This window comes from Tenebrio molitor, chromosome 1 (assembly GCF_963966145.1).
Source record: "Tenebrio molitor chromosome 1, icTenMoli1.1, whole genome shotgun sequence".
In the NCBI taxonomy this organism is placed as follows: Eukaryota; Metazoa; Arthropoda; class Insecta; order Coleoptera; family Tenebrionidae; genus Tenebrio; species Tenebrio molitor.
The window spans coordinates 2049212-2075101 of NC_091046.1; the positions used below are offsets into that span (position 1 = coordinate 2049212).

The 25890-nt window shown below is 39.7% G+C and overlaps 2 protein-coding genes across 6 annotated transcripts; one reads left to right on the forward strand and one right to left on the reverse strand.

Moving 5' to 3' along the window:
* The first annotated feature begins 299 nt into the window (after positions 1-299).
* On the forward strand, positions 300-5636 carry LOC138130643 (enolase-phosphatase E1-like). The gene is made up of 3 exons (XM_069047252.1): positions 300-484; positions 534-4711; positions 4759-5636. Exons 1-3 carry the CDS (start codon positions 437-439, stop codon positions 5582-5584), a joined length of 5052 nt encoding a protein of 1683 aa, XP_068903353.1. The 5' UTR covers positions 300-436; the 3' UTR covers positions 5585-5636.
* Positions 5637-5824: 188 nt separating this feature from the next.
* TrpA1 (Transient receptor potential cation channel A1) lies at positions 5825-25377 on the reverse strand. Of its 5 annotated transcripts, none has more exons than XM_069047269.1 (18): positions 25208-25377; positions 23715-23935; positions 22021-22212; positions 14041-14197; positions 13902-13992; positions 10431-10626; positions 9998-10378; positions 9689-9946; positions 9050-9228; positions 8408-9002; positions 8247-8357; positions 7984-8196; positions 7506-7934; positions 7180-7458; positions 6959-7118; positions 6699-6746; positions 6397-6524; positions 5825-6346 (listed from the first exon to the last, which is right to left on the reverse strand). In XM_069047269.1, the coding sequence occupies exons 2-18, from the start codon at positions 23907-23909 to the stop codon at positions 6194-6196; spliced, it is 3765 nt and encodes a 1254-aa protein (XP_068903370.1). In that variant the 5' UTR covers positions 23910-23935; positions 25208-25377; the 3' UTR covers positions 5825-6193. The 5 variants fall into 5 exon arrangements, with proteins under 5 accessions (XP_068903370.1, XP_068903364.1, XP_068903384.1 ...); XM_069047263.1 differs by having other exon boundaries at positions 9680-9946; positions 25208-25376; XM_069047283.1 differs by lacking the exon at positions 6699-6746.
* Between the last annotated feature and the right edge of the window lie 513 nt (positions 25378-25890).

The following is a 25890-nucleotide window of genomic DNA, read 5'->3' on the forward strand; positions in this document are numbered from 1 at the left end:
AACAAAATATAGAACCAAATTGTGATCAGAAAGCGTCCAGATCAGAAGTACCATCTAAGGTAAATCTAAATCAGAAAGGAACTACCAGCTCGAAAGTCGAGATTTTTCAAACTACTTTTCCAGTGCCATCTATCCAAATAATATCTTTTTTATTTAGTCACGGAACATTTCCGTTATTACTTCGAATATAGTATCTTATTATCCGTACCATTAAGTTTTAATGACCCCATAAAATATTTACGTGGCATTTTAAATTTCAGATCTAACGAGGATGTCATTAAATGGAGAGTACCTGCTGGTTCTAACGATCTTTTGTTTCCTTGTACCCAAATCCACATGGGTACCACTTTTTAGACCACTTAAGTCTAGATTGTTTGTTTTAGTGCTAAATCTACCATCAAATTAACGCCTAGAATTATATACTTTAAAACTTTTTATGGACCCATTTGGTCTCAATGGACACTTCGAAATGAATGTGTTATTGGTAAGGTACTTTCAAAATCGTTCTAGATGATAGATGAGATAATTTTTAGATTTTTCTCGGTGTCTGTCATATCTGTATCATCACTGAAGCCTCTTTGTTCTCTGAGTATTTGAATCAGATCTACCAAAACGCCGAAGTTGTCGTAAATCTTCACATTGATGATGACGTTGATATTGCATCAGTACCAAAAATCGATGTCGTGACAAAACAAAAACCCAGGAGTGTGAAGAGACCACTAGCTTACGAGGTGGCTGATTACGACGACGACGGAACTAATTCTAATGAAGATGAAGCAACTGACAAGGAAGAAAGCACCAAGACTGAAACAACCGTGACAGAAGATACGACGGAGACTGCAACAACTGGTATTCATGCAAGTGGTACTGGTAGTACGACTGAAACAAACACCACGAGTACGACTGAGAGTACTGAGAGTGCAAATGTGACCAACAGTACTAAATCGGAAGAAAATTCTGCCAGTGCTGGTACTACAACACAAGGAACTGTTGAAGATATAAAAAGGGTTGACAAAATAGACATAGAGACTACAACAGAAGAATCTGGCAGTGATGGTACTACAACGGAAGTGACTGTTGAAAAGATGGCAAATAATTTCGAGAAAATAGAAGTAGAATCTGCAACAGAAGATTCTGCCGGTGATGGCACTCCGGCAGAAGTGACTGTTGAAAAGATAACAGAAAATATCGACAAGGTAGAAGTAGAGAGTGCAAAAGAAGATTCTGGCATTGATGGTACTACAACAGAAGTGACTGTTGAAAAGATAATCAAAAATGCCGAGAAAATAGATGTAGAGAGTGCAACAGAAGATTCTGACAGTGATGGCACTACGGCAGAAGTGACCGTTGAACATTTAACAAAAAGTGTTGACAAAACAAAAATAGAGACTACAACAGAAGATTCTACCAGTGATGGTACAACAACAGAAGTGGCTGTTGAAAAGATAACAGAAAATGTCGACAAAATAGAAGTAAAAACTGCAACAGAAGATTCTGCCAGTGATGGTACTACGACAGAAGTGACTGTTGAAAAGGTAATAAAAAATATTGAGAAAATAGATATAGATACTGCAATAGAAGATTCTGACAGTGATGGCACTACGGCAGAAGTGACCGTTGAACATTTAACAAAAAGTGTTGACAAAATAAAAAAAGATGGTACAACAGAAGATTCTACCCGTTATGGTACTACAACAGAAGTGGCTGTTGAAAAGATAACAGAAAATGTCGACAAAATAGAAGTAAAAACTGCAACAGAAGATTCTGCCAGTGATGGTACTACGACAGAAGTGACTGTTGAAAAGGTAATAAAAAATAATGAGAAAATAGATATAGATACTGCAATAGAAGATTCTGGCAGTGATGGAACTACGGCAGAAGTGACCGTTGAACATTTAACACAAAATGTTGCGAAAATAGAAATAGATACTGCAACAGAAGATTCTGCCAGTGATGGCACTACAACAGAAGTGGCTGTTGAAAAGATAATAAAAAATGTTGAGAAAATAGAAGTAGATACTTCAACAGAAAATTCTGCCAGTGATGGCACTACAGCAGAAGTGACTGTTGAAGATTTAACAGAAATTGTTGACAAAAAAAAAAATGAGACTACAACAGAAGATTCTGCCAGTGATGGTACAACAACAGAAGTGGCTGTTGAAAAGAAAACAGAAGATGTCGACAAAATAGAAGTAAAAACTGCAACAGAAGATTCTGGCAGTGATGGTACTACAACAGAAGTGACTGTTGAAAACATAATAAAAAATATTGAGAAAATAGATATAGATACTGCAATAGAAGATTCTGCCAGTGATGGCACTACGGCAGAAGTGACCGTTGAACATTTAACAAAAAGTGTTGACAAAATAAAAAAAGATGGTACAACAGAAGATTCTACCGGTTATGGTACTACAACAGAAGTGATTGTTGAAAAGATAATAAAAAATGTTGAGAAAATAGAAGTAGATACTGCAACAGAAAATTCTGCCAGTGATGGCACTACGGCAGAAGTGACTGTTGAAGATTTAACAGAAAGTGTTGACAAAATAAAAATAGAAACCTCAACAAGAGTTTTTGCAAGTGATGGTTCTATAACAGAAGTGACTGCTGAAAAGATAACAGAAAATGTCGAGAAAATAGAATTAAAAACTGCAACAGAAGATTCTGCCAGTGATGGTACTACGACAGAAGTGACTGTTGAAAAGATAATAAAAAATATCGAGAAAATAGATGTAGATACTGCAATAGAAGATTCTGCCAGTGATGGCACTACAACAGAAGTGGCTGTTGAAAAGATAATAAAAAATGTTGAGAAAATAGAAGTAGATACTGCAACAGAAAATTCTGCCAGTGATGGCACTACAGCAGAAGTGACTGCTGAAAAAATAACAGAAAATGTCGGGAAAATAGAATTAAAAACTGCAACAGAAGATTCTGCCAGTGATGGTACTACAACAGAAGTGGCTGTTGAAAAGATAGTAAAAAATGTCGAGAAAATAGAAGTAGATACTGCAACAGAAGATTCTGCCAGTGATGGCACTACAACAGAAGTGGCTGTTGAAAAGATAACAGAAAATGTCGACAAAATAGAAGTGAAAACTGCAACAGAAGATTCTGCCAGTAATAGTACTACGACAGAAGTGACTATTGAAAAGGTAATAAAAAATATTGAGAAAATAGATATAGATACTGCAATAGAAGATTCTGCCAGTGATGGCACTACGGCAGAAGTGACCGTTGAACATTTAACAAAAAGTGTTGACAAAATAAAAAAAGATGGTACAACAGAAGATTCTACCAGTTATGGTACTACAACAGAAGTGACTGTTGAAAAGATAATAAAAAATGTTGAGAAAATAGAAGTAGATACTGCAACAGAAAATTCTGCCAGTAATGGCACTACGCTAGAAGTGACTGTTGAAGATTTAACAGAAAGTGTTGACAAAATAAAAATAGAAACCTCAACAAAAGTTTCTGCAAGTGATGGTTCTATAACAGAAGTGACTGCTGAAAAGATAACAGAAAATGTCGAGAAAATAGAATTAAAAACTGCAACAGAAGATTCTGCCAGTGATGGTACTACGACAGAAGTGACTGTTGAAAAGATAATAAAAAATATCGAGAAAATAGATGTAGATACTGCAATAGAAGATTCTGCCAGTGATGGCACTACGGAAGAAGTGACCGTTGAACATTCAACAACAAGTATTGACAAAATAAAAAAAGAGGCTACAACAGAAGATTCTGTCAGTGATGATACTACAACAGAAGTGACTGTTGAAAAGATAGTAAAAAATGTCGAGAAAATAGATGTAGATATTTCAACAGGAAATTCTGTCAGTGATGGCACTACGGCAGAAGTGACTGTTGAAGATTTAACAGAAAGTGTTGACAAAATAAAAATAGAGACTACAACAGAAGGTTCTACCAGTGATGGTAATAGAACAGATGTGACTGTTGAAAATATAACAAAAAATGACGAGAAAATAGAAGTAGAGCCTGCAATAGAAGATTCTGCCAATGATGGCACTACAACAGTAGCGACTGTTGAAGATTTAATAGAAAATGTTGACAAAATAAAAGTAGAAACTACAACAGAAGATTCTGCAAGTAGTGGTACTACAACGGAAGTGATTGTTAACAAGATAACAGAAAATGTCCACAAAATAAAAGTAGATACTGCAACAGAAGATTCTGTCACTGATGGTACCACAACAGAAGCGACTGTTGAGAAGATAGCAGAAAATGTGGACAAAGTAGAAATAGAGACTACAACAGAAAATAGAAAAGGTATTGAATCAGAAGACGATATCACTACTTTTAAAACCACAACAAAAAGTGCAACAGAAATAGAAAACAATTTAACGACTTCGATTACTACAGAAAGTAAAATAGAGAAAGAAGAAAATATAGAAGAAAAAGAAAACACTACATCTGTTAAGGAGACAACAGAAGTAGAAAACAAAGAAACAGATGAGCATGGTGGAGACGGTGAAACCGACTACGGAACAGAAACAGTTAAAGAGATATCAGAAAAAGATTCAAATGCAGCTCCGGAAGAAAATATGATTCCCACAGAAGGTGCAACGACCATCATACCACCTTCAAATCGCAGTGAACTTGTCGACGATGTCAATATATCAAAAATAGTAACGTACAAACCTTTTCCCGCCAATTACGAGCATCAAGACGAATTCGAGGATTTCGCCGGGTACGTTTCCAGAATCATTGACAATTTAACAAAAACTCCTTTTTCAGTGTTGCCGCATTCTACAATATCACACTGAAGTTTTGCACCCCGACCCACTGCGCCACCATCTTCGTCGAGACAGCCGCCACTCTAGGCAACGAAGTACCAAATGACACGATCTCCATCCAAGCGATCAGCGGACTAGTCCCAAACCTCATACCCAAATCCGTCACAAATCTACCCCACCTCGAACACCTGTCACTGAACGGTGTCGGCATCGAAATCATCGAAATGAACGGTTTCGACCGTCTCCCAAACCTGAGAAACCTGTCACTGCAGAATAACGAGCTGGTCCTCATCGAGAACTACATCTTTTCAGATCTCCACAGCCTGGAAGAGCTGCACTTGGAGAACAACTACATCGTCGCCATCGGCGCCTACGCGTTCGGTGACTTGTTCAATCTCGTCGCTCTTTTCCTCAGTCACAACCAACTGACAGAGTACGACTCTGAGTGGTTCGGCAACAACCCCAGACTAGCCGAAATCTACTTGGACCGCAACTTCGTCACCAAAATACCCCCGCTCGCTTTTGCCCACCAGACCTTGGGCACGAAGAGCATCATCAATTTTGACCACAACCAAATCACCGAGATCAGCGCCGATTTGTTTGAAGCGGAGTTGACCAACGCGGCCTGGTCCGTCAGCTTGAAGCACAACAACATCTCTTGCATGGACGGCAACTTCGGGACGTTCTTCACGGGGATGTTCGTCTACCTAGACGAAAACCCTTTGACTTGCAACTGTCTCCAAAGGATAGTCGACTACACCAAACACAACGAACACTCAGGAGTGTCCTTCACGAAGAACGACGCCTGCCACATCACCTGGTCGTAAAGTGAAGAGTTTTTTGTTAGGAGTAGTTTTAAATAAAACATTTGACACATGTAAACATATATATATTTTGAAAAAACTACATCTCGTATCACATACATTTTCAAGGTGTACTGATTAAAACAAGAAAGAATAAATAAATAGTACTACTAGATTAGAAAAATTATAGAAATTGATAAATCGAGAGACAGAGAATATGGCACAGAGGAAATTACTCTCATTAGAAGCCGTCTAGATCTAGTTGCTTCTGGCGTACTGTCAAAAACTTGCCTAGATTGTTGAAACACGAAATAATCTTCTTTGTTACGTTTAGAATTAGAAGTAAATTGAAAGAATGAAGTAACTACCCCTTGATTCAAGCTACGTGGTCCCGACTCCTCAACATGGTCATATTTTCTGCCATAATTGACAAACTATCAGGTACTACAACATTAATAACATCTAACAAGAATGAATAATTCGGTATGTCTTTTCCCCTAGAAAAATATGTTTCTCTCGTTAAAATCTCTCTCTTGAATAGTGAACCAGCTTTGCAGCAGAGCTTAGTCTTATTGATAATTATCTAACAACTTGGGAACAAATCTTAACTAACAAGAGTACGCTGGCACTACTCTATGTGCCCTTATTGTTGAAGCTGACCACCGACCTCAGCTTCTTCCTGATCTTGGGCGAGGTCCACTTGCTCGCGTGTCCCGTCATGGGGTTGAGGTCGTTGGGGGAGACACCCTCGTCGACGTCATCAGCTTCGGTCTTGATTTCCATTTTCTACCCCAGACAATTTAAAATGGTACCTAGATTGTCGATTCAGTACCAACCTGCACGATCAGCCTCAAAAACTGCTGTTGCGTCTCCAGAGCCGTGGTGATCTCCTTCAGCTTCCTCTTGGTCTTGTCCAGTTCGTTGACGACGTAGTCCTCCCCGCTCTCCATCACCATGTCGAGACCTTTAAAAATCAAGTGAGCAAGAACGGACGCGTGCCGCGGTACTGATAGAGTGAACAGATGGAGTCGCAAAAAAGCAGAGTCATGCATTCATGCACCAGTGAAAAAGGACAACAAAAAAGTAAACAAAAGGGTTTGGAAGATGGATTGAAAAATATACATATACGTGCGCCTACCATGAGATCGCCATCTTGATCTGTAAGACTGTCTGTATTTGTTGGTCCCTGTAATAAAAACATGCTACAACTCGACTTTTGTGCTTTGTATAGTGACCTCTATTGCAAGCTTTATTAAAGCTCAAGACCGGCGAGTCTCAGCTCAAGTGACTCGTCCTCGTCAGTACTAAGCGTCCATTAGCTTCAAAGTAAAAAAATAGATTGATAGAATTGTAATAAAGCATGCAAATTGGCATATGGTGGATGAAAAAGTGACTTACCCTCGTCTGAGAAGGGGTTACCGAACCATTTGCGTAAGATGGAGTCGAAGAAGCCCAGTTTGCACTTGGTATCGTTCGGGTACTCGATCAGTTCGCCCTTGTCGACGCGCTCCAAAAGCATCTTCGGCAGTTTTCGTTCGAGCTCGGTGTGCAGCACCACCTGCAAAAATCAGTACCCGACTGGTACCTGTCGCCAAAACACTCAAATCTTCTGGTACTACCTGCATGGCGAGTCTCTTCAACTGTGCGTTCCTGCGTACCGACTCGATATCCCCGACGGCCAAACCGATGAGCAGGTTCATGAGGAGGATGGGCATCAGTACCATGAACAGTCCCAGGATGAAGAAAGCGGGGATTGGGAAGGGCAGAAACATTCTCTCCTCCTCGGTCGTGAGATAGTACGGCTTGACGTAAGTACCGAGAAAGTCGATTTCGCCGAGCATCATCGAGAAGGTGCGCACCAGACTCATGGGTATGGTCTTGAAGGAGAGGTGGTCTCCCTGGAAAACAACTCGGTACTGAACGATCAAGCTCGCCGAGTACTCACCCTTGACAGTAGGATGTAGAAGGCCAGTCCGAACGCGATGATCAGGATTGAGAAGACCATGAGTACTTTGATGAGTGTCTGTAATATCTCGAGGAACATCACCACGTAGATCCCGACTTGGTCGAAGCGTTGCAGAAGGAGGAGAAGATTGAACCAGCTGAGGAACACGGTAACTGACGCGCAAGAGAACTGGAGTTCGTACATGGTACCCCAGAAGATGGGCAGGACCATGACAATCGCAGCCGAGTAGAGTATCCACGTGACCAGATTGATGGGGTCCATGAAATACATATACTTTTGTTGGTACATCTGGATCATCTCCCGTATGGTGTTGATGATTATGTAGCTGATGATGGCCACAGCACTCATGTACATCACTGGGGTGATCTTCACATTCAAAATGTTGGACTTGCTGAGGCTGACGTACTCCTGCAAAAAACCCACAGTTCTTGGTACCAAAACTGCTGGTGGTACTCACATCGTGGGTCAGATTGACAGTACTGTTCATATTCGGTTGCTCTTCGTGCCGCATAATCTCGTACGAGAAACAGGTGACGAAGAAGAGGAAAATACTGTAGAAGAGAACGTTGGCAAGATGGAAGTACTTCCCGTACGAGTTCCATTTCATCTGTAGGTACTTCTGACTGAGAGGGTGCGCGAGGAGTTCGACTCTTCCGTGCGACACCATCGCCTGAAAAAAATCGATAGTACCAAAATACAAGTACTTTGTGGTACCCGTACGTTGAGAGCTGGTAGCGGGATGGGTTTGGATATGGTCAAGGCGTCTCCGGTCTTGTGGTCCATATCGGCGTAAAACTGGGAGCACTGCAAAGCCGAGAAATTGTACTTGATCTGAAAGAAAACAAGTGAGTGTCCCTCTAACTGTCCAGACCTGAACCTACGTAAAACGACTTGGAATCTTTCTTGCAATTAGCTTTGGTGATGCACTTGTCTTGCACCGCTTCGAACACTCTCGGCATTGACGCGATCAGCGCCAGCGTGACGTACGGATGCTTGCTGGACTTCAAAGACATGACCTCTTGCGCCCTGTCCTCGTGAGTCACCATCGCCAAAGCCGCCTCCGGAAACTTGTAATAGATGGCGTAGTCGATAGCGCTCATCTCCATGTGGTTGTACAGAAGCTTGCAGTTCACCGACAAAAGGAGCGCAATCGCGTTGGGTTTGTTCTCCATGGTGGCCAGATGCAAAGCAGTGTTGCCGTCTTTGTCCGTTTGGTCTAGAAGGTGCGAGTGTACGGACAGCAGCAGTTCAATTGTTTGAGTGTAGCCGTTCATGGCTGCCAGATGTAGAGGGTTACGCCCGTTGTGGTCACGGTGAAGCAGAGCTCCTCTGTTGAGGAGGAGCTGCACCACTCTAGTGTGGCCTTGTTTGGAGGCGATGTGCAGAGGAGTGAGACCTTCTCCGTCGCTTTCGTTGATGATGAAGGTACCCTTTTCGGAGTCTAACAACTGGCGAGCCGTGTTGTAGCGACCGTATCTGCAAAATACGATTCTAGAAGAATTCTAGGGGGATTCTAGCTTCACCTTGCGGCGAAATGTAGAGGGCTTTCGTTGTTGTTGTTTTTGAGGTTGATGGTGGCTCCCAAACGGATCAGATTTTCGAGACTTCTTATGTGTCCTTCTCTGCTGGCGTAGTGCAAGGGGGAGCATCCGTTGATGTCCTTCTCGTTGAGCAACTGTAGAAGACTGCACTGCGACTTGGTCTGAGAGAAGAGCAGCATTGGTTGATTTTACGTTAGAGAAATACATTGAAAAAACGTCGATTTATAACGTATTAAAAACGTTAAATCAGATACGAGTATGATCTTGGAAATGGTTGTTTGATCGTAAGAAAATTACATTACGTGAAAACGTTTCCACACTACGTATCAAAAACGTATTAATTTCCCAAAAATGCAACGTCGATTGGTCGATTATAATCAACGGTTTTTCAACGTTTTCTTTTATGTACTTAGAACAATAGAAAGCTGTTTATATAAGATAATTTGTTGTAGCAACACGTGTGTCCCCATTGATTTTAATTGAGTATCAACAAATTCCTCATCATTCTCCCCCAATTAAGATAATTGAAAGCTAAAATCACGTCGGCCGTGATTGGTGCCCTTTCAACCACAGAGCGCTCCCGCCGCCTGTACTGAATGAAAGAGCGATTACCTTGCTTACTTCGGTGGCGAACTGCTCCAGCCGCCCCCCGTTCATCACCACTAGATGCAAGACATTCCGCCTGTTGACGTCTTTGATATTGATGTCAGCCCCCAGTCTGATCAACGCGTGGACGGTCCTCCAGCCGCCTCTGAGGGCGGCGAGGAGGAGCGGCGAGCGCTTCTCCTTATCCATGGGGTTGATATCGGCGCCCTCGGCGACCAGAAACTCCACGATCTCGGGGTGGTCGAACATGGCGGCGCAATGCAGCGGCGTCATCTGCACAAAAAAGTGTTGAAGCTCAAATCTTCACATTTAACTCCTCCGGACCTTCTGGACGTCGCACGAGGCCAAGCAGGGCAGCTTCTCCTCGGGCTGCATCTTGAACATCAGCTTGACGATGTCCGTGGCCCCCTGGGCGCACGCCAGGTGCACGGGGGTGGACAAGTCGTGCTGCTGCGTGGAGATCTTCGCCCCCGAACGCAAGCACAACTCCACGGCCTTGATGTCGCCTCCGTGGACCGCCGAGTGGAGCGGCACGTTGCCCTCCGAGTCGTAGAACGAGATCATTTCTTCGCGGGAGCACCCGCGGGACTCCCCCCACTGGAGGAAGATCTCCAAGGTCTTGGAGGAGGCGTTTTTCGCCGCCTCGTGGATGGGGTAGTAGCCGTTGTTGCAGGGGCGGCGGGGACAAGCGTCGAAAACGGATATCTACAAAAGCAAGTAGTGGCTCGAATGTGACCATCGGTCGGGGGAGACTTACCAAAATCCTGGCGCACTCTTCGTGGTCGTAGATGGCGGCGATGTGGAGGGCGGTTCGACCGTGCTCGCCCCCTTGCAGGATGTCGATCTTCTCCTTGTGCCGCCCCATCACCTCCAACACCGCCACCTTGTTAAGTTCGGTTACCAGGTGGATGGCCGCTTGTTTTTTCTCGTTTAATATGTTCGTCATGACACCCCTGCAAGGTCAAATATAAGGGTGGGAACTCTGATACAACTCAAAATATCTCAGAAACAAAGGAATAGAAGTAAAATGATCCCAAAGGGTTGTAAAAATATTTTATTGAGAGGCCAACCCTCCACATCTCCCTTTACAGGCACTTCTAGCCAAGACCTGAGAGGGGGTGATATTAACCCCTTTCAATCATGACGTCTATTGCTTTCGAAGATTCAAATCTATTCAATTTCCACCTCGCCAAATATTTTTTTTTCAGCACCCCTAACCAGCCGACCTCGTGACATTCGTGCCCCTAATCTCCCATCAAATTACCTCCATCTAAATTACTATCTGTCCAATAACCAGATATCATCACCCTTTGACGTCTTAATCGCGTGCCACAATTAATTTGTCCAAACCACCCCCGTCGCATTTTTCCCTAATTACCCCCAGACAAAAGCTAGATTCGCGCAAATTTAATTATTACCACAAACATTTCTGCAGAATGCAACTCAACGGAGTTGCGCTAAATTCGATTTGTGAAGTTCTCGGAGGAAGTTTTCCTTGTCCGTTGATCTTGATAAAGTGTCAGAAGTTTTCCACAATGCGTGTCCAAACCACGAAAGCTGTTACGATGCAAATTGCGAGTTTTATTTGAGTTGGGGGTGGCGAGGAGTTGGGGCTTTGTGGGGATTACAGTATCGTTATGAAGTTATTCGAAATTAATTTCGGACGACAATTAAGTGGGAGGTGGAAACTGAGGGAGGAGCGGTGGAGGAGATAAAGCGAGTGTTGAGTAATAAAAGGAAAGAAGAATTTTAAAAATAATTAACTAACCGTTGAAAGTTTTGAATTAATTTGAGACGGGGAAAACTCTGAAATAAAGTCTCCTCTTATTGGAAATTCTATATTATATCGTTTGTAAATAAATGTAAATTTTTGTCCCTTTGTATTTGTGAATTTCATTTTTATATATTTTCATTTTCACGCTTTAAAATGCTGGTCCTGGTGTAGAACCTTGCGGCACGCCTTAGTCAAATATGATACATGTGTGTCAGTCTAACATGTCTGCGTTTCACGTGAAGTCTTAATATTTTACCAATAAAGTGTCATGGTCTTGAAAACGTAAGAAAGAAACGGAGGAAGGAATCAGAAAATACAAAAAATAAAAAATAAATAAAAATGCCAAAGGAACACTAAACAGAAGCTATAGATGAAGATTTGATAGAAATTAGAAGATGTAGAAATGGAACGGATGCGTGGAGTTTGAGTTAGCCAGCAGGAAGTCCAGATTTAAGTCCTAGCGCATTCATATAAATCCTCAAGTCACATTAAAAACTTAAAGAGAGTTTCCGTCAACTTTAATTGGTCATCAAACCGACTTATTTGCGGCGCAATCTCACGAACTACCCCTCCCCGACATAAAATTTATCTCGGCGAGATCTCGCGTACGACACTTTAAAGTCGCAACAAATAAAACGGTCACGACAGTCAAATAAAGACCGCAACGTACGTGCTTTATCCGGTGTAATGACGTTTTGCCCTCTACCGCCATAAACTAGCAAAGCTGCAATTTTCCTCTACTTTCTGGGGAGTAAAAATAATTTCCTAGACATTTTTCTTCGGTGCAGAGAAACCAGAGTTCGCACAATAAATTGCTTCTGTCAAATCTTTCAGATGTTTTCTGTGAGTCCTGTTAGATCTTTATGAACTCTGCTCACATATTATTTAAAGACGATGAGCAAATCCAATTTGTTCCTGTTGAAAGATTGAAGCGCAAAAATAATTACAAGACGTACAAATGAAATCGATTCCGCTTTATCTGGAGAGTCAAACAGTTTTCTTCGTTCAAAGATTACGAAAGCTCGCGCAACAAATTGTTCTGTCAGATTTTCCACATATCTTGACGAGCTTTATAAATTCCGTTGACGTTTTATTTACATAAAGAAATGTAATTTCCATTCACAGACTAAAACTCTGACCCAAAAATAATTATTCGGAGTACAGGTCTGAAAGACTGAAATCGAATTCGCTTTGTCCGGACTCGTAAACAGATCGTTCCGAGATAAATTCAATTTTACAGGAGGGACGAGACCACGAAAAAAAATGTTTCAGTTGAAATTACCCCAGCAATTGTGTTGCGACTTGTCGCTTGGGAGAAAAAAGTTGCAAGTGCCGGAACGTGATGAAAACAGGAGTAATATTTACCAGTTGATAATTGATCCTTGCAGAGTGCGCAATTTTTCGCGCTCGACATAACTAATCAAATTCCTGCTGCTCCGAATTTTACAATACTGAATTCCTGCACACAATAAATATTTTTTCAGGTTGTAGCAGGAGGTTGACACCGTCCAGAGTCCCTTGCTTTGCCGCTCAATATTATTAACCTACATAGAAATTCCTGCTTTGTATTAAGACTGCAAATTCCTGCACACACAAAGCAGTTTGTTGTAGCAGGACGTCGACAGCGTTTAAAGACGTGTGCTCTGCGACTTGACATTATTAAACGAATAAAAATTCCTGCTGGTGCGAATTCCTGCAAACACAAAAGTCTTTTCTGGCAGGAGGAAGCGAAGTTGATTGATTTATAAATTCCTGCTGCTTAGAATTTTGAATATATGTACATTAATTTTGCGAATTCCTGCACACACCAGACATTTTTTCAGGATGTGGCAGGAAGTCGACGTCGCCTCGAGACGAAAGCACGAGTCCTTATTCGTGCTCTGCCACTTGACACTATAAATCGACTTGACCTGACCTGACCTGACCTGACCTGAGCACAATAAATATTTTTTCAGGTTGTAGCAGGAAGTTGACACCCTCTAGAATCCCTTGCTTTGCGGCTCAATATTATTAACCTAAATAAAAATTCCTGCTGCTACGAATTTTGCATTTGTATTAAGACTGTAAATTCCTGCACACACAAAACACTTTCTTGCAGCAGGACATGGATAGCGTTTAAAGATTTGTGCTCTGCGACTTGACATTATCAAACGAATAAAAATTCCTGCTGCTCCGAATCGTCTATCTGTATTAAGTTCCAGAATTCCTGCAAACACAAAACTCTTTTCTGGCAGGAGAAGAGAATTGATCGATTTAGCAATTCCTGCTGCTTCGAATTTTAAATATATGTACATTAAAGTCGCGAATTCCTGCACACATCACACATTTTTTCAGGATGTCGCAGGAAGTCGACGTCACCTCTAGACAATCGAGTAAGAAATTCCTGCTGGTTTGAAATTTGAATCTTTGTTGCGAATTCCCGCACACATCAAACACTCTCTAATGATTACTCACGCTTGTAGCAGGAAATCGACAGCATCCAGTGACTCGTGTTCGACAGCAACGTGCAGGGGTGTGTTCCCTGCGTTATCCTGGCTGTTCAGATCTGGAAACGGGCGAGTGAAAATGTGCGAGCGGCGCCATCCAGACTCACCTCCTCCTTGCGACAGGATGAATTGCAGAATATTAATCTTGTTTTTAGCCGCCGCCTGATGACCCGCCGTCCGCCCCCGACTGTCCTTGATCCCTAATCTCGACGTATCGGCGAAATACAGCCGCTGGAAGGTCTCCAAATTGCCGCATTCCGCCACCTGAAAGCCAACTCGTAAATTTGGAAATATTCGCGCCGCCACCACAAAACAAAAGACCGAAACTGTGACAAATAATTAGCGGCGGCGGTAACGCGTAGTGAATGATGGGTTAATGGGGATCGCAAAGCTGCCGCCCCCGATCCAACAGGTTGTTATAAATCACTGATTTTTCAGATATATTTGTGATTAGCTTTCCAAATATGATTTGGGCGTTGATGATCCGAATTAAAAGTGACTCGGTGGCGGCGAAAAATCGATACTGCCATAAGGGGTGGTTGCGCTACAGATGTGCATTAAATTGCACCTGCATCATTTTCAGGTAGTTTGTAATTACTTCACGAGTGTTGGTCGAAAGCTCCAACGTGGAATTTAGTTTCAGGAGCCTGAAAAGCTGTGAAATCACCGAACTTGCGAACAACTTTGATCTCCTAATCCGTGGATACTTCTCAAGGTAGAAGCTGCGAGCTTTGGCGTGAGAAAAAACAATGAAGGGCGAGCTTTCACGAATTGAAAAGAAACGACTCGCTCAAACTAATTTTGGGAAATTAATTAATTAATACGTCAATTGCAGTTTCCACTTACAATTGTCTTAAAAATTATATTTGTTCTCTAATTATTAACAATTAATTAGTATATGTACATATTTTGTAATTAGTAAAATTACAAAACATTTCGAATGTTCTGGTACCCACTTAATCAAGTAATAAAGCTCTTACGCGACATTAATTGTTTCGACAAGAACAAAAGTCAATTCCAGGCTGTTCCAATTATTCTTTGATGTTACCCAATCTACTTTCCGGGTTATCAGAGGTTACATCATACGGTGTCCTGTTGCGAAAGAAACATTTTATTTCTCAGATGAAAAGAAAACAGAACACGATCACGTCTCATGTTATGTCTTTGTCTTCCACTCTAAATACCAAAGAAAGTTCTCGAACGATCCGATAAATTCTCAACAAGCTTTTAAAAAAAATTATAAATTTGGCGGCGCCGGAGACGCAAATATAAATTCTTCGTGGAGGGTTTCCACAGAAAAAATTGTCCCTTGGAAATAAAACTGAGTTTGGGATGTAATAAGAGTTTGGTGGAACTTTCTAGACTGTTATGTGACCGGATAATGGAGTTTCACACTTTATGAAAAAATAAATTAGCAAAAATTTTGAAAAATTGCCAAAGAGATTAAAAATTTAGATACAAAATAGTGCAATTAAATGATAATAAATAAAAAATGTACATACTATAATTTTACGAATTGGTAAATTAGTACAAGTTTTACTAATTTAAAAATTAGTAATTTACTGGAAAACAGAATTTTACTAATTCTGTTAATTAATCGCAACTGAAAACTCCTAATAAATGTAGAAATGTAAAATTAAATCGTTTTAAATTAATTACTGCGATTGATAATGCGTTAATAAATTACTCAGATAAATTAATTCATAACAAGATAAAAAAATCTAAAAAAGGAACCTTCTAATTACTGGTTAAAATGTCTTCATTAATAAGTTACAACAATTAAGTCAGATTAATGAAAAATTAAAGTCGGACGAAATTTAAATTAGATTTTACTAATTTTACCAATTAGTAACTAACAAAAACGTATCATCGCTTATGCAAAAATTACAAAGATTACGTTAAATTTAGTTACAGTATATTACTTTTCAAAACACTTACAAATTCGTAGTTTATAGATTATTTTACTAAAAATACTAATTTAATTAATAATGAAATAATTTTGTAGCGTGAATGAATCTCCCTGGATTTCTACAAATTTCGTTGTTTATCAAAAGAATGTGTTGTAATTAATGTTTCAAGGCTTTGAGGATTCAGGAAATGAAAATAATTTTAAAAAATTAGTAAAAGGAAAACAGTGACAATACATTTTTGTAAAGTGTGAATCAGAAATAATTTAAACACAAGAAAAAAATATTTCTGAGAAGGCGCTCGTGAAGATTTTACATATTATGATAAAAGGGATTAATTTCTTTCAGGGTTGCTGAAAAAACCATCTGGAGAAAAAATATCTTTGGGAGTAACCAGCGCCCTTACCGCCATGAGCTCGTTGATTTCTTGAACGGACGGCTTCTTGTAGAAAGTTTGAAATCTGAGTAACTTCGACCACTGCTTGGCGGTTCTAACTGGACCACAAACAGCCATCTTTGTTCGTTGTTAAACTTGAACTTGAACCAGAACGACGCCAAGAAATTTCTAGTCCTCGCGACACCACCGACCGAACGACTGCCGCCAGCCGAAGGATTGCGCTTTTACTATCCTTCTCCCTCACTACGCCGAATCTGAACTTTCGCAGGACCTTGTCTGAACATCGAGTATCGTGTTCTTCACTTATTCCCAATACTTCTTAACATGCAAATACGACGTACAACACACCCAGACCTTTGTTCCGAAACCACAAACCAAACAATTTTGTTTGTTCGCTTTAATTAATCCTCGTGTTTCCTTGATTAGTCGCTTTGTTTGGTGAAGCAATTTTGACAGCGCGGCGGCATTCAGGCCGCAGCCGCGTAAATATAATAATCCTGCGAGGTCGTAAAATGCAGCGGTAAATTAAGAGCTTTGTCGTGTAGATGTGTGGGTGAATACAATGATAACTCCGGAAGAAGCGATGAAAATTCCGGCACTCCCCGGAGCATTTGTTCGGCTCCGGAACATAAACAAACCTCTCAGACGAAACGTTTTGCTGAAGTTTCCGGGATGCACGATCAAACGCAAATTCTCTTTTGGCGTCAACAGTACAATTTTTTTTTCAAAAATAATAGAAAAAAATCATTTATTTGAAATCACTCTGTGCAGCTGTATTGCAGAACAACTGCATTATTGATGAGCTTTATTGCACTGTAAATTTTACATTAGAACAGCAGCATAAAATAAAACTAAGTACTTTCCGGGCTCCGCACCGCCGGATGCACTCCCGCGGTTCCATTTTGGGTCGGGTCCGACATCTTAACAAATTTAATAAAAGTAAGATTTAATAAAAATAAAAATCTGCAAGGGTAAAAATAAGGTGAATGGACTGGATGCGAAAGCGGTGGAGAAGGGAGAAAGGGTGAAAATAACGCAATAAAATCAAGGGCATTTCGTTTTGTTTTTACGAAAATGACATCAACGTGAAAGCGTCTTGATGCACCCGTCTACGCTGCAATAAATATAAATGGAAGTGTGAAATTGGCATTTTCTCGCGGTTGTCGCCGCCACGACAGCTCCATTATTGACACACGAGGAAAAATGACATTATTGTTTGGCAGGAAGACGTGATCTCGTAAAACTCACAAGGGAGAGGGAAAAGAGTATACGACACTACTCACTTGGTTGATCGAGGTTCTGGCAATGTCGATCGCCCTCCACCACTTATTTTCACCCTGCATGTTCGAAAGAAAGGGAAAAGACGCGCCGATTTGCGTGTGAACGGTGAGGACAAAAGAACCAAAGTGAGTGCGTGCTGGAGTAATTATTCGTTTAGGTGAGGGTGTGTCTGGGGATGTTTGTTTTACATCAGATAAATAAAAGTGCGTGGGTATTGACGCGTTACTACGAATTGTCTGTCGGTTTTACACACATAAGAGCAAATTACAGAGGCCGCCCTCTCGAAATTGGTAATTTTAATAATTGGAGTGTATGTTGGGTTGCCTAACCGGGGAAATAATCAATTCTGTTGTAATAATTTATAGTGTATACAGGGTGTGTACAGTATAGTGTATACAGGGTATTTCACACGTGATAATGAGCTCGACGGAGTTGAAAATGCAACCCACAATATATCTGCATAGTTTAAAAATTTTAAAACATAGCTGTGCAGTTTCGTAAATTTTGTCATAAACGTCATTCGCTTGGTTAAATGAAATAATGAAAAAGCTACGAGTTTTTGGGAAAATGTTTGTTGTGTGAATAAACTCGCAACGGTTGAAGCATTTTTATTACATTCGCCATGTCTGTTTTTGAAGTGAAACTTTTTATGGGAGGGTCTTGAAATTCTGATCGGCAACCTTTTTGTGTGACGAAAAATGGTGGGGGTAAACACTATTGGGTCGAGTGGAAGCAGTGTCTCTGTCTTTTTCACACTCACGGCATTTATCGATAATGTCTTCTCTTTAATTTGGACGCTTAAAAATGAACAATGAGTTACGCATTTCGATATTGTTTAGTGTTATCGTTGTTTATAATTTTCTTCATTAAAATATACAATTTTGTTGTGAATATGCTATTTAAAAATGATTGATGAATAATTACAATGTTTCCCTGTAATACAAAAGTTTCACTTCTATCGTGCGTCTTTACGACACATTCTGTTTTTTTCATACTTCGAATACATTTTAATCGTCGTATTTTAACTTTTTCGTAAATGTCAGTTGTGACAAATAAAATTAATCCAATCAAAGCCATCATGGATTCATAATTTCATTTTAAAACTATACGATATTTAAAATAGCAACGTTAATTTTGGAAATGTATTGTGGGTTGCATTTTCCGCCGGGCTCATTGTCACTCGTGAAATGCCTTGTATTGACACTTTAAAATTGTGGTCAAAACACTCTAAAGATAATCAAAAGAGCGACAGAATGTTTTGGATATGATTTAGTATTTTTGATTGACTACAAAATGTGGGAGCAGCTTCTCCATTGTCCATTTTTTAAAAGACAACTGAAAGTTTTTCAACTTTGACATTTGATTGAACGTTTTGCCAATTACGTCATTGTCATTTTATACAGGGTGATTTACGAGGAATAATGAGCCCGATGGAATAGAAAATGCAACCCACAATACATTGGAACAAAAAGCCTGACATCGAAGCGGTAAATGTCCGGGTTTTTCTCCTGATGAATTGCAGGTTGCATTTTCTATTACATCGGGCTCATTATTCCTCGTAAATCACCCTGTATACAGGCTGTCTCAGCTAAGACTTTCGAGCCTAATGTCTCGGTTATTTGCCAACGGATTTTTATGAAATTTAAAATGCAGACCCTGAAGGTTCAATTAGTAATAATAAACTTACCTCAAGTTAAAAAATGTAATTTTAACAGATATTTCCTTTATCGAAAATTATGCGCGATTATTATTAGATTGTTAAACATTAAAAAATAGGGGTCTACACAAACAATTAAGTAAATCACTTGTCTGATTCAACGAAAAGATTAGATTTTGTCGTTAAAAATTCAATGTAAAATTTGAAGGTATTTGAGCAGTTACCTTTTGAAATAATTGATGATTAATTGCCAAGCAACATTTTGTACACTTTTTAAAATCTGTCAAAATTGGGCGCGCTTTATTAGAAACGTCAAATTGTGAAAATTTATTGAAAATACTCTAAATATAGACTACAGCGGCAGAAATTTCAATATTGTTGAAAAAGGAAAAAAAAATTGCATATGGAGAGTGTCGTAAGAACTTCACTGACAGTTCGTTTTCTCGTGGAACACTATCCAAATGTAGGCTTTACAAAATGTAAAGTTAAGAGAGTCGTCAATTTATCTGAAGACACAGGAAGCGTACGTGAACTAAATTACCTTGTTAAAATATCCCGATCGTGTTTTAGTCCTTTATGGAAGAATTAAAGCATCCAGTATAATAAATTACGTCCAAATGTTGTCTTTAACTTTGTAAGTGTTTGTAAGGTTAGCAAGATAAACGTCAAATACGTCACCTGCGCTTCCGCGAAAAGGGATGACCAAAATTCTGCAAAATTGCGCGTTTGTTTCATACGCGCCTACGTTTTTGCATTTGCAGCCACGTTTAACACAGTTTTTTGCTTTTTTCTTGCAAACCAGACGTCTTTCAAGGACGAGTTTTCCCGTACAGCATTTTTTATTGACGATCAATTTTTTATATAAATCTTAATTGATTCAAGATTTTAAAAAGGCATGTAAAAATTAAGTTTTTAAGACTTGGGTGATTGCATTAATGGGATTTTAACCTTTTCCGTCTAAACTATCTGAACTTTAAATTTCACAAAAATCCGCTGGAAAATAACTGACTTATTAGGCTCGAAAATCTGTATATCCCTTTTAAATTTTTGAGTTTCATCATAAATCTTTGATAAGATTTGTAAAGTGATGATAAAATGGTACTTATTCAGAAAACAACAAAGGGCGGCCAAGACAGCGCTTATTCATTTCTAAACGCCCGAAATCGCGAAGATGCTGCACAACGTTTACAAAGGTTCGTGCATTAGAAAGTATCCTTTGAGGAAACCTTTCACCGTGCTGGCTCTGAATGTCCACGGGATTCGGATCAAAACCAAAGCGGTTTTCTCCAGGTTGGTGAAAGCCATTTGTGATTTAAATTCTTGTCAAAGTTTTTTGACCCATTTTTTCATAAAATTCAGAGCTTCCAAACTTGTTTTGAAAAACTTTTAGCCCCCCTTTTCTCAAAAAATATAAACATTTGTATAAGGCACTATTGCCTCAATCGTTACCTATTGTGAAGTTCTACCACTGGTTGAAATATCTGCACAACACTCAAAGTCACCCTGTATATGTACATTTTGTCCCAAAAAAAAATTCCTCATGTTTTATAAAACTGTAAGAATTTCGTAAAAAAATTATTTAAATCTCATTAAATTAAAATGTTTGGAAAATATAAACACGTTATTTTTTGAAAAGGGAATTGTAAAGAAATTATTTAAACTTCGTTGAATTAAAATATACAGGGTGTCGCAAAATTGACGTATTCCAAATCGGGGGTCTTGTACAGAAAAATCTCAGGAATCTCCAAAAAATATAATAAAAAATATAGGGGGTCTTTACAAAGATATATGGGTCTGAAGGTTCAAACTTTTCATCATGTTTTCTTCAAATAAAAAATATAAATGGTTGACATTCATTTTGAAATATGGTGAGGATGATTATGTAAAATATTAAAATATAAATGAAAAGACATTTCTTGAAAAAAACAGCTTTATCTCGAAAAAAGAAAAGTTTTATTTTTCCAATTTTTATTCAAAAGGGAAGTACAACATAGCTAGAATATTAATCAGGTACTTTTGAACAAATATTGGCAACTTTGATATTTTTTTCAAAGTGGCAGCAAATTTTTTTTTAACATTTTTACTTAGTGAACAGGATGTCCCCTACTAAGCCCCGAACTTGGAATACGATAATTGTAAAACACCCTGTATAAAGAATATGAAGAAATTATTTTTTCTCAAAAATATTTAGCTTAAGATTATTAGGCACAAAGTAGCTTTCTAAATTTCCTCATGTTAAATACAAATATAAAATCTCTTTATTAATAAATTTATATTTCAGTAGAGAGATATCGTAAGTGGGAAAATGTGAAGTAATTTTTATGTTTTTTTTTTCTAGAATAAAAAACAACGTAGCAGACAATACAACTAATGTACAAAGTGGATTAAGTGTATTTCAGCACCTATTGGAAATAAACTAAACTACTTTTATTGCTTGTCGATATCCTCAAATATCCAAGTGGAAGATACCTTCATTCAAGCACTCTCGAGGGAGACGCTCTTAATTTTCTTAATTAATTTTTTTTACTTAATCAATACCTCAACCCCTCCCTCCTCCTGAATAATAAAAGGTAATGATGACCTTTGCACCGCCTACTGTTTTTTCTCACTTAATTAAATACTTTTTTCCACGCCATCCTCATCAAATTTCACTCAATTTCGACACTCATTTCGAAAAATGTTTTTATTTCATTTCCCCGGAAGAAAATATTCATGACCGTCTTAATCGATTGGCTTAGTTAAAATCTCATTACGCCGTACTCCAGCGGTGTCAGTTTTCGCAATCAATTAAAACTTCGGATCTGGCCGATATTAATTGGAAAGCGCCGGTGTTCATTTCCCTCACCCTCAGTATCCTGAAAGGACTCTCGGTCATCAGGCAGATGCCGCCGTTGTCCTCTGGCGGCTTGGCGGCGTTGCTCAGCCGGTGCACTTTCACGGATGACGGCAGCATGTTCTGCAGCTCGCTGGGAGAGCCGGGGACCCCCTTTTCTCCCGAGGAAGGCAAGATTGACCGGATCGAGAACATCAGCCAATTCTGAAAAAAAATCACTTCCTGAGACAAACTCCAAAACATATTTTTCTCAAAGTTTATTCGCCAAATGACAATTTGCTCTTGTACGTCGCGTTACGTTACGTTATGCGGTCGCCACTGCGTGCTTTAAAATAGTGTGACATCACGTGCTTTAATGCTGCATTTACAGCGACCTTAGTCGCTGCGTTACACGAAATAGCACTAAAACTACGTTGCGGTGCGTTACAATTTTCTGATGAGTACGCTTATGATTACGGTTAAGTAATTAAATAAACTGAAACTGCGAATGAGGCAAAATACAAATACTTTTCCAAGAAGTATAATACGTTACGTCTAACGCAGACATTACGTTTGCGCTTACATCCCAACGTAACGTTACGTAAATTGTAAATCGAGCTTAACAGAAATCTGTGACCAGTACTTTACAGTTTCTCATTCGGCAGCGTAAATTGTTCTTGGAGATTTTAAGTGATCCCTACGGCTGCGTCACTCTCAATTGAGCTTTACAGGAGTAGACTCCAGATTGTGTCCGTAACAATAGCACTGACACATTTAGATTAGATTAGATTATAACTAATTATACAGAAAATTTCATTATGATAATCACCAATATTTTTAGTAGTATTTTTGGCAAGGTTCCCAGGAAGTGCTCTCAACTCCAATCACCCAAATAAAATATTTACGCGCCCACTTTTCGACCGGGGACAGTTCAAAAAATCTGTACTATTAAAATCACCGCATTTATTTTGTTTCTTTTTTTTAATGCTCTTAAACTGTGACTCGACACGTTTCTTACGAATCATAAATATTATTTAGAACTTGATTTATTGGCGCCAGTTTCAAAACAAACATTAATTACAAGATTAAACTCACAGAATGATAAACTCTCGTCGTATCAACATAACAAATTCATTTTTGACGTCTTGCGTTGCAGCAGCGTAGTCGGGACTTAATTTCATACACAACATTACGACATTCCACAACGTAACGTAACACAGTCTTGTTTTGGCATAAGCGTAAACGAAAGATCGACAGCGCAGAATTAAATAGAAATGGAGCCACGACTTACACGCGTTTACGTACGTAGAGTAACGTAAGGATTATTATTGATGAAGTGATTTTGATTGGTGTGAAAGCAATGCTAGATACGTAACATTGACATGAATGAATAATGGATTTGGGTCTGTCGTCCAAGTTTAGAGTGTTTGTGATTGGAGTCCAATTAACGTGCATGTTTTTTTTTGGAAATGATATAAAATGAAGAGTTGTTGTAGTTGTTCTAAATTTGAAAACGTCGTAACTTTTAATATCAGCAATCATAAAATGATGAAGAAGCGTTATGGCGTATGGCGCAGGGTGCCCATATCGGACGCCATATGGTCGCCATAAAGCAACAACCTAATCGAGCACTCCAACATGGGAAAATATGATTGTCGCGTTATCGCAACGCTAATTAGTCGTGAACAAACAGCGACTAATCTCTGGATGGAGATTCGATTACTCACGATAGGGTTGGGGCGAGTGCGGTCCTGCTCCGGCGCCTCCGCCTTGTCCTCCGGGTAGATGTGTATCTTCTCGGGCACTTCCACCGAGGGCAGCACCGTGATGATGGGCGTCGAGGAACCGATTCTTGTCGCCGGTTCTTCGGCGTCGATCCGCCATGATCTGGCCATTTGCAGGAGATGCATCAGGTTCGGCATGGCGCCCTTGTCCCCCACTTGGGGTCCTGCGAACAGCATTGGCCCAGAATGCAGAGTACAGTTCGTCTCACGACGAGCCAGGGGTAATTGCCGCACTTGGGTAATTGAATGAAAAAATGATGCGTTGCATGTCGTCGCGATGAAAGGCGAAATCGATAATGAGTTTATTTGTCATATTCTAAAATTGGAGGGGTAATTCAATTAGTTTCGCATTTATTTTTGATGCCGACCGTTTTCATTAGGGAGAAAGTTTCGAAGAAATGCGATCAAAACAAAACGAAAAGCAAGCCGCGAGAAAATTCGAGTATGATAAAAGAAAAGTTGAGATAATTAAATGTAAATCTATGGATTCGTGAAAACAGAATGAAAAAAACAGAAAGCAGAAAGCCACAAAAAAAGTATAAAAACAATGTTGATAAAGTTGTATTTTATATTTCAAAATATTCAAAAAATAGTTATTTGTATGTCAAGGCCGCGAAATCATTCTTTAACGGACCGAGAGAAAAATTGTCGCCGAGGCCGCTTGCGGCCGAGGCAGACAATCTCGAGGATCGTAAATTTTTTTATCAAATAATAAAACGTTTACTTTAACGACCGTCATTAAAAGCAACGGCCACGAATTTGGATTTCGCGGCCTGTTTTAGGTACGCGAAGTGCTTGTTTCGCGTACGGTTGCACAAAAAAAAAACATTTCGAGCTTTAACTACAAATAATTAATGCTAGAATGTTGTTTACAGAACTTTAGAGGAAATTTTTACGGAATGTGGTTTCCTTGAAAACAGTCAAAAAAAAGGAAAAACTAAACTTACCGTTTTTAAATATGAAATTGTACTTTTTAAATATTGTTTCAGAAGCGTTCTTTGAACAGTAAATGCAAATATATTTTAGAATTCATAAAAAATGAGCAAATCATCTGGCCAGACTCGATCGCACAAATTTAGAAACATAAACCCGCCTCGTAAAATATGAAACAGGCGGAAAATTTTCGCGGGAAAAATAAACAAGCCACAAAGAAGAATCCCGAACAGTCGCCAACCAACAATTTAATTCGCGAATCCATACTTTTCATGTCAAGCGTCCCATGTTTACCCAATCAAAAATAACATTATCGGCCGATAAATATTTGGGGAGAGGAATAATGTGGCATTTAGACGCAGCTCTGGATCTGCACCCCTTCCAATTCACCCCGACTTGTACAATTTATTTGGGAAGAAAAATTGGCCGTAACTCTAGACGCATCCCTAATTGATATTAAATTTCCGGTGGATTATTGCACGGCGAATAATTATCGAACTCACCTGGAAAGTCGAAAACTAAATCCGAACCGCTGGAGAAACACTAGGAAAAAACGGACACGTGCGACGTCGCTTCACCCTCGTGAAAAAATGACGATCGCGAATCAACATGGCCGTGTCCAGAGCAATCTTGATAGTGCGATCGAATTGATGTGGCGCGCACCGGAGGTACTGAATTATCAAGAAAATTGCCTGCGACAAGATTGGATGGGATGTTGTGGTGTTTTTCAGGCGACGGGTGGGGGATGGAGCTTGCAGCTTTCGCTTTTCAGCCGGTCATTTCGGATTGGATGCTCCAAGATGGAGTATACTCTCTGCCGATAAGAGCCGACGGATCATTACGGTACTTGTTGAGTTGCGACCAGCGATGGTTCTAATTTCGTTGTGTCATCAAGAACAGACCCAAAAAAAAATGGAAGGAATTGTACAGCTATGGGACAGGATGTTGCCGCGATGGTTCTGGAGTACCTGGCTGTGGAATCATTGCGCAATAATGTGATATTGCTCAGTTATGGTTCAGGCGTGATGTACCTCCTGGTTTTGTTCCGTGGTACGGTTTTGGGAGGGTTCTACAGATTTTCAAAAATTCTGTGTTGGGACAAAAATCAAGAGAATTTTATTTTTTCTAAATAAAATCCAAATGGGATTCTTTCTTACAGGGTGCACCATGCGGTGTGCCCCGCGTA